The 9,300-nt window shown below is 36.1% G+C and overlaps 1 protein-coding gene across 1 annotated transcript; it reads left to right on the plus strand.

The window, feature by feature from the left end:
* Window positions 1-552: 552 nt before the first annotated feature.
* On the plus strand, window positions 553-5,657 carry LOC131218417 (beta-glucosidase 44-like). Its single transcript, XM_058212996.1, has 11 exons — window positions 553-770; window positions 2,169-2,227; window positions 2,611-2,686; window positions 2,833-2,904; window positions 3,110-3,197; window positions 3,595-3,847; window positions 4,085-4,200; window positions 4,484-4,698; window positions 4,793-4,824; window positions 5,051-5,153; window positions 5,315-5,657. The coding sequence occupies exons 1-11, from the start codon at window positions 554-556 to the stop codon at window positions 5,596-5,598; spliced, it is 1,515 nt and encodes a 504-aa protein (XP_058068979.1). The 5' UTR covers window position 553; the 3' UTR covers window positions 5,599-5,657.
* The last annotated feature ends 3,643 nt before the right edge of the window (window positions 5,658-9,300 follow it).

Genomic DNA, 9,300 nt, shown 5'->3' on the forward strand with positions numbered 1-9,300 from the left:
AAAAAAATAAAGCATATCAAAAACTCAAGAGGGCCACACGACAGGAAACAGTGATTATTGAATGTCAACCATTGAAATATTCGTGTGGCGATAAGATTTTTTTGATCAGACTGATAATTTTGTGTTTCCAGTTTATCCCCTTGGGAAGGATCTTATGAAGAGTATGGATGATATATAAACATCATGGTAAACCATAGGGAAGTTTAACGCTATTCATTTCTCTACTCATTTTTTCCTTTAGTTCGGCTCGCTTGAGTTTTTTATATATCTAATTTTTTGAATCATGACCTAACTTAAGTTGAAAAAAAGGATAGATGGTGTAGATTACTCACAAACTTCACGGTGGGCCCCACTTAGTTTATGAGATCAGGAACTTTCTTTACAAAGGTTGATCCGTAACCAACCTCTGAGAAATTTAAGGAATTTTAAAATTCAAGTAAGTTGAATCTGTGTTGGATTGGATTTTATCTCCACGGATGGATTTATCAATCTATAAATACAGAGCTAAAACAAAAGGGAGAACACTTAAAGATTTTGCTCAAGTGAGTGAAATATGAAGATTATTATTAGTTATATTTCTATTTTTCTCATCTTGTCCATCCAATGTTGTGTGTATGCTGACCTTTATGACACTGGAGGGCTCACAAGAAAGAGCTTTCCACCGGGGTTCATTTTTGGCACAGCCACATCGGCATACCAAGTCGAAGGAGCGGCTGGCCCTGAGTATGGCCGTGGGCCGAGCATTTGGGACGTGCTTGTTCGTTACCCAGGTAATTTGATCAATTTTGTTTTTGGATTTTGATTATCTTGTTCTAATTGATTCTTTTAATTTGCATGTATTATGAAATTTCATGATATTATCATATTTTGTAACAGTAAGTGCAACCAAACACAATCAAAGCAAGCAATTATTTTTTATTGTTTTGATGTTTTATGTGCATATATGATTTTTTGATGGTTTGTTTTATTTACCGAAAGCATTGTGCATGAAATTTCAATTAACCCTTCAATCAAAGAATAGTGGGCCCCACTTGTGTGAACTAAAAGCCTGATTGTACTAATATGCATTGGGAAGTTATATGATGTTATAGCTGAGTGAAACACTTGATATGCCATCAAGTTGTGCAAATCACCATACAAGTCACATTCGCAAAAACGCATTGTTTGAATAATCACAACCTTTAATTCGTGGACACTTGTTTGTTCAAATCAGGCATTTGGATATTTTCAATCTTAATCATCCAAAAAAATTTCATCAATTTGATCTTTAAATAATCAAATAACTGTAAATTTTGATCCATGACATATCTAACATTAAATATTCAATAATATGTATCTCATGTATGCAATATCTAAGTGATTTGGGTATCATCCATCACACGCCACAAGAGTATCAAAGGTTTGTATTATCCATCACACTCCACAAGAGTATCAAAGGTTTCTCCGGTAGAATACATATCCTGATTTAGTTGGATTCTTGTATCATATGGATCACTCCTATCAGCCCAATGTATTGGAATTTAAAATTTGAAAACTGTATTTTGAATGGGAATCTAGATTTGTGTTGGGATTTAGATTCGGGGTCCCACCTTGTTGTATGTGTTGCATATCCACTTTGTCCATCAGTTTTTTACCACTCATTGTAGGGCACGGTATCAAGGGAAAACACAAATATCAGGTTAATCCCAAAACTTTTGTAAATCCTTACTCAGTGGTGCACTTTCAGATTTGATCTGCTTCATTTATAGGGCTGTTAGCTAAAATGAGCTAGAAAAACTGATGGATGGTTTGAATACAATAAATACTTAAAGGTGGGCCCTATGGTTAGGGGAAACATACTAATGTATAACCCATCCGATTAAAGATTTATATATACATGGTCTCACATGACAGATTAGGTATCAAGTATTTTACATCACCTGATTTTGGCAAACAAAAAGCTTGTGAGGCCCATCATGTTTTTCATGTAAAATCCACTCCATAAATTAGGTTTCCTCTTTGATTCTAGAATTTTGATTAAAAAATCAGTAGGATCAATACATAAGGTGGGCTATAAGTTTTTACTCTGGCTTGGATATATTATATGAGTTAGATTTATAAATGTTCAATTTCAATCCTTTTTTTTGTCATTGTTAAATTTTGAAATTTTTTTTTTTTTTATTGGGCAGGAGTTGTTGCAAATGGTGCAAACGCAGATGTTTCTGTTGATGAGTACCATCGCTATAAGGTACTAAGCGGACAAGATTGTTTATGTAGCCAATGATGTATGCATATGTCTACATATATATTTATATATTTGTCCATGAAATTTCAATACAACAAATTAGACATGCTTGTTTGTTATATGTCTCATATATATATATATATATATATATATATATATATATATATATATATATATATATAGATGAATTTTCAATACAACAAATATTGTTTAAATATTCACATGAGGTTAAATCCACTAAGGCTTGGACAATGACAATGATGATGGCCTACCCTTTTATGAATTTTGTAAATCCTATTAAACCCTAAAAATCACACATTAATCAAGCTTAGCATAATGACTTAGCATAATAATGTGTATTGATAAGTGTTTCATACATGTTGCAGGAAGATATTGATTTGATGGTAGATATGAACATGGATGCATATAGGTTCTCTATTTCTTGGTCAAGGATCTTCCCAGGTTCTCAAACATAGAAAATCTCTTTCTCTCTCTCTATGTAACTTTTTCTCTCCCTATATAAATATAGACATGCTCCTAATCACAAACATATTACATACAGACAACTATATATATCTCTCATATCAGGGATTGTTTATGATATACAGAGGGCATAGGTAATGTGAACGAGCAAGGGGTTGCTTATTATAACAAGTTGATCGATTATATGATTGAGAAAGGTACTTTTATCTCTCCATCTCTCTATATTTTTAGATTATTCACAAATAGCTAATTGTGCCACTTGATGGAGCTTGATAGACACCCCTACCTTAAATAATTGGTGGGGCCCAATCTTTTACAGACCCTAAAAACATGGGGTATATGCATTTAAACGACATGTGTATGTTAGTGACACAGTTTTATTTTAAAATGATGATAATGCAGGCATTACTCCTTATGCAAATCTCTACCATTATGATCTCCCTCAGGCCCTTGAGGAGAAATACAAAGGCTGGCTCAGTAGACGAGTTGTGTAAGTTTCTAATCCTAACAATCTAATACGCATGTTAATAGAGGGAAAAACACACAATGCTTGATGGAAATTTTCTATGCCCAAAAAGAAACATATTGATCACCAATGGAAACCATACAATGCTAAATGGGGGGCATGCCCTAAAATGTAGTCCACGTTAAATACAAACCATAAATCTTTAGGTTGTGTTCTGTTGACTCAAAGGCTCAACTAAATTTTAAGAGTGTTAAATTATGATTTTAACTCGGTACCAAATTTTCAAAATCTTGTTAGTTGAGTTCAGTCTAGTGAAGGACTAGTTAGCGACTTTTAAAAAGATCATATGATTTTGGCATGTGTATTCTATGATGGGGTCTACGAAACTGGTGAATTGATCAAAGTTTGTGTGGTGCACCAGTAAAGATTTTGCAGATTACGCAGATTTATGCTTCAAGATGTTCGGTGATCGAGTGAAGAACTGGTTTACGTTCAATGAGCCACGTGTTGTCGCAAGCTTAGGCTACGATGATGGGACCTTTGCCCCCGGGAGGTGTTCGGCGCCCTTTGGAAATTGCACATCTGGAAACTCGGCGACAGAGCCATACATTGTCGCCCATAATTTGATTCTTGCTCATGCAGCTGCTGTGCAACGATATCGTCACAAGTATCAGGTAAATGTTAAATGTATAGTTTATCATCATATATTCCTGTCATTAGGTGAGTCTCTCTATTCAGATGCGCTTTGCTAAAAATCAGGTGATAAAAGCAATGAACGAAAAAGAAAATGTTGGCAGTCTACATTAATGTACACTGCCTAATGAATGGCCTGAATTTATGGGATGTTTCCCATTTCCTGCCACTTTTTTATGATTGGTGATTGTTTTGTTTTTATGGTATTGATATTTCAGGAATGCCAGAATGGGAAGATTGGAATTTTGTTGGATTTTGTTTGGTATGAGCCTCTCACTAATAGCACTGATGACGTTGCAGCAGCCCAAAGGGCAAGAGATTTCCACCTTGGTTGGTAAGTACTATTTTTCTAGTCTAAAAATCTAGTGGGACCCACTAGTAATTTAATAGGTCTCAACATGGATAGCCATGATCAAATTGTTGATCAGATGGGCCCAAGATCAATAGCTATGAAGAATTGTCACCTAGCCATTTTGTTAGCCTTCTTTGCTAATTTTAATAATGTTTTTAGGAAAAAGAAAAAGAAGAAAAAAGAAGACTATTCCCTTTTTATTAAGGGAGATTAATGAGTTCCTTTTTATGATAAGTCTTCATGGACCATTGTCGTAAATTCACAGGTTTTTGCATCCTATAGTCTATGGTAGATATCCGCATAACATGCGCCACATCGTAAAGGAGAGGCTTCCAAAATTCACAAGTAGTCAAGTGAAGAAGGTGAAAGGATCCATCGATTATGTTGGCATTAACCAGTATACCTCAAACTATATGTATGATCCCCATGTGAAACCGGCGCATACTGATTATGTAGGAGATTGGAATTGCGGATTTGCATGTAACTCTCTTTTTCATCAACTTCAATTTTCTTTAGACTTTTTAAGCTACATATGTAGTGACTTGTCTAATAAATTTTTTATTTTGAATGGTAGTTGATCGTAATGGTGTGCCGATTGGACCGAGAGTAAGACATTCTTTCTTAATTCATAGCCACTTTTTTTTAAAAAAAAATTCATGGTTGTGATTTTATTTTAATTTATGATTTTTAATCATAAGAGAACCAATCCACCTGGATGGGAAAAAATTTCATTGTCTGACACAACATATTATATAAATAAATAATAAGATCATCCTGAATTTTATTGTAAATTTCAAAGTAGTTGCATTGATGGAAGAATGAACCAATGCAGGCACACTCAAACTGGCTCTACATTGTTCCTTGGGGTATGTACAATGCTCTCACCTATGTGAAGGAAACATACAACAACCCAATCATGATAGTATCTGAAAATGGTTAGATTTACACCATCTTTTAAAAACTAGATTGGTCAAGTTAACTCACAATGTTCAACTCCCCAGCACTATATAATATTTATTTATTGTAACAAAATAGAGCCACACTTGAACTTACTAGCTTTTATACATGCACCTAATGCTTTATAATGATTTGCCAGGAATGGATGATGCTGCCAACCTTACACGTTCGGATAGTGTGCATGACTGGACTCGAATCAGTTACTATAGAGATTATATGCTCAATATGAAGAAGGCAATGGATGATGGAGCGAACGTAATTGGCTACTTTGCATGGTCAATGGTTGATAACTTTGAGTGGAAATCTGGCTTTACGTCGAGGTTTGGACTGCACTACATCGACTATAATGACAACTTGAAGCGAATTCCAAAGATGTCAGCGCAATGGTTCCAGCAACTCCTCGACAAGAATAATAAGAACTAAGCACATGCTCCACTATTGCGCCCTTTCTCTTTTTATGCATGCACCCATTTATATATATATATATATATATACACTAATTTTGGTGTACAATTTACTAGTGTATCACCAAAACGTAGAAAAGAATATAGGGCGCAATTGGATTAGGAGTTAATTAGATTTTCTTACGAGACAATTAGAAGTTGGTTATTTAGATGGTTTCTAATATTATTTGTTATTAAAATGCTTATGCACATTTATCAATTTCATTAGTATAGATATTTGGTTTTTATGCTTTTGGTATGTGGGCATTTCTACACCTCTGATATATCTAATATTTACATTAGCTAATGTGACTCAGTCCATCCTTACTTTAGGAGTTTATACACCTTTGATTTCTCTATAATGGTCCATTTTATATGACACGGATGGGAACGTTCGCCTAACGAAAATGATCTTGAACAATCATATGCAATTCATGATGGATCCGAACAAATACATGAATGTATGATTTTTGCATGCTAGCAAATGAAATGAGTGTTTAACCTAACGAACAATATAGGTCAATGTATTGGAGTGTCTTAAACATAGCAATGGGCATGGCTAGCTATTTGGTTTTGAGCATAGCCTACCCCACTTTAATGGGCTCAAGATATGGAGCCACTATAGACCCAACAATGGGCATGGCTAGCTATTTGGTTTTGAGCATAGCCTACCCCACTTGAATGGGCTCAAGCCTGATTTTCAGCACCCCTAACCATGGATTTAAGGTTGGTCCAAGTAGCATTCGGTGCGAATGATCCAGTTCAACACAACTAATCCACCTTCATCCCCTACTTATTTTAAACCATTCTGAAACGAAATAGCTCCAGGTGGGGTTGAAAGTCAAGCGGGTTTAACTCGACCAACCCATGACCGGTTGGGCTCAGGTTAGACGTATCAGATTCGGTCTCGGGCTTGGGTTATACAAACACCAACCTAATAAAACTTAGGTCAGGGAAGGGTTGAGGTCTCGGGTTGCCCAACGCAACCCAACCCAAACCCAATTGATATAGAGGTTACTTATAAATTATAATTGAGTGTGGATCATTTGTGTTGAAGGCACAAAAAATTCCAGTGCCATCGGATTTCATTGGTGCACAACATTTGCAATGACTTAAGGTAACAAGACATGCCAGATTTCTCTCTCCCAAATAGATTGCGTTCTACATAATTCAACTTTTAAAGGAGTAGTTGTCCTATATTTTAGTATGTATCAACCTGGCCAACCCGACCGAGCCCACTTGGGTTGAATATTCCTAACCATAGGTTGGGTTGGATTGGGTTAGGGTTGAGGACCAACTTGACCCAACTCGCCCGACTTTCAGCCCTAGCTTTAGGCCCAAGCTGTATCCAGTACCATTTATGGTTTTCACAGTTTGGGATGCCCAACTCTATTGAACATGAAAGGAATATAATCATAATTTGAGAGCTACTTATGTGCTAAGGTAATTAGAAATCTGGCCATTTCCTATCTATTGAACTAAATATTGCAATTCAATCAAATATTGGTGACCAAAGGCAGCCTTTAGTATTGTTCTTAACTTTACAATACTATTTTTTTTTAATTATAGAGAAGACAAAAAAGGTTCACTACTTCTAGAACTACTTGCCTCTTAATATTTCTTTCCTGACCAATGCTAGTTTGGCCCAGACTGTAGCATTATGAACAACAAATGTTATGAGACATGTGGTGAGTCAGCAGTGTGGACTCCGCCTTGTTGGCACTTCATTAGGGATGATGAGGTGGACGGGTACACCACTCTCTTAGAGTGGTTTCATGCTTGTAGGCCTTAGATTGGTGAATGCGTTAATTTGGACTAGAGACAAGTCAGGTTGCTCTTCAATTGGATCCTTCTATGTCATGCTTTAGAAGGGTGGGGAGAATATATGATTGACTCACATGTTGCATTAGGGGGCCCCTCCTATGAGTAGAAATAGAATTCTAATGATCGACAATTTCCTAAAGCACTCTATAGTCATTCCAATGCTTAATTCGGTTAACCATTTTCTTATCCATTACCCTTCTGCAACCCAAGTATGAGCTTATGTTCTTGACCTATCTCGACACCTTTTTGCAATGATCACCATAGCATTGATTGGGTTGTATGTCATGTTTGAGATACTATTGTAGAATGAGCGGGGAAGTAAGGAATGGGTGGAAAAGATGCAATTTTCATTTCGATCTTTGCTTGATTTCTTTGTTGTTTTTGTTCTTGGAGCTACCTCAATGCCTTTTTTATTGAAATCTATTTTTATCTTTCCAAAAGAAAAAAAAAAAAAGACAATCAAACCAAATGGAAGTAAGAATAGGTATTTTGAATATGGGTACATTGTAGAGCCAACAATGGGCATGGTTAGCCATTTGGTTTTGAGCCTAACTTACCCCACTTGAATGGGCTCAATTCTGATTTTTAACACCCCCTAACCATGGATTTAAGACTCGTTTAAGTAGCATTCGGTGCAAATGATTCAGTTCGACACCACCAAATCTCCCTTCATCCTTGACTTAATGAGTCATTTGACTTAAAGTAACAGAGTCATTTGACTATTATCCCTCATTGATTTTTAAGTCACCCTGAAATGAAGTAGATCCAAGCCCAATCTGCATCCAACCATTTATGGTTTTCATTCATTGAACTGTTATAGTCCCGTTTATCATATTTCAATACTTCGAGATGTATTATCTTGAAGTACTTCCCAATATTGTATTCTACTAAACCTCTTCTCTTCCATCTGTAAGCAGATTGCCGGTGCACAAAGCGATTTCTATGACAAATCCACCCAATCCACCAGTTTTTCATGGGATATGGTTCTAAAAATCAGGTAAATCCAATACTCCTAAGGGCCACACTAAAGGAAACAGCAGGAATGGAAACGTACATCGTTGAAATCTTCTTGGAGCCCGACCATGATGCTTATATGCAATCCAAACTATTACCACTCAGATAAGGCACAACAAATATCACTGTGATACAAAATTTCCATGGCCCCCACAAAGTTTCCAATGGCGAGCATTCAATCCCTGTTGTTTTGTGTTGAGTCTTGGATTTGCTAATTTTTTATAATCCTGTCCTATTGTTACCTTGCAAAACTTATGGATGGCTTGGATTTATCATGGAAATCTATGTGAGTCGTACTCAACTTTTGACTCTACAAACTTCTTGCCAAATAGGGTTTCATGTGAACAAGACCACATGAAACAATGGCGATTAAACTCTAACCATTAAAAACTTCCTAGGGCCCACCTCAATACTCACCCTAGGGTTTCTTTTCCATCCAACCTTTTGATAAGGACACACATATAGATGAAGGGAAAAACAAATATGGCGAGCATTCAATCCCTGTTGTTTTGTGTTGAGTCTTGGATTTGCTAATTTTTTATAATCCTGTCCTATCGTTACCTTGCAAAACTTATGGATGGCTTGGACTTATCAAAATCTATGTGAGTCGTGCACAACTTTTGACTCTACAAACTTCCTGCCAAATAGGGTTTCATGTGAACAACACCACATGAAACAATGGTGATTAAACTCTAACCATTAAAAACTTCCTAGGGCCCACCTCAATACTCACCCTAGGGTTTCTTTTCCATCCAACCTTTTGATAAGGACACACATATAAATGAAGGGAAAAACAAATATTAGCATGATCCGACTATTTTTTGGCCCACAAGAAGTTTTCAAT

The sequence above is a fragment of the Magnolia sinica genome, chromosome 11, assembly GCF_029962835.1.
Source record: "Magnolia sinica isolate HGM2019 chromosome 11, MsV1, whole genome shotgun sequence".
NCBI lineage: Eukaryota > Viridiplantae > Streptophyta > Magnoliopsida > Magnoliales > Magnoliaceae > Magnolia > Magnolia sinica.

Coding starts and splice junctions, on each gene's coding strand:
- LOC131218417 (XM_058212996.1), top strand. CDS start 554: ATGAAGATTATTATTAGTTATATTTCTATTTTTCTCATCTTGTCCATC. Junction 2,905..3,109: donor CGATTATATGATTGAGAAAG/GTACTTTTATCT, acceptor ATGATAATGCAG/GCATTACTCCTTATGCAAAT. Junction 3,848..4,084: donor GATATCGTCACAAGTATCAG/GTAAATGTTAAA, acceptor TTGATATTTCAG/GAATGCCAGAATGGGAAGAT.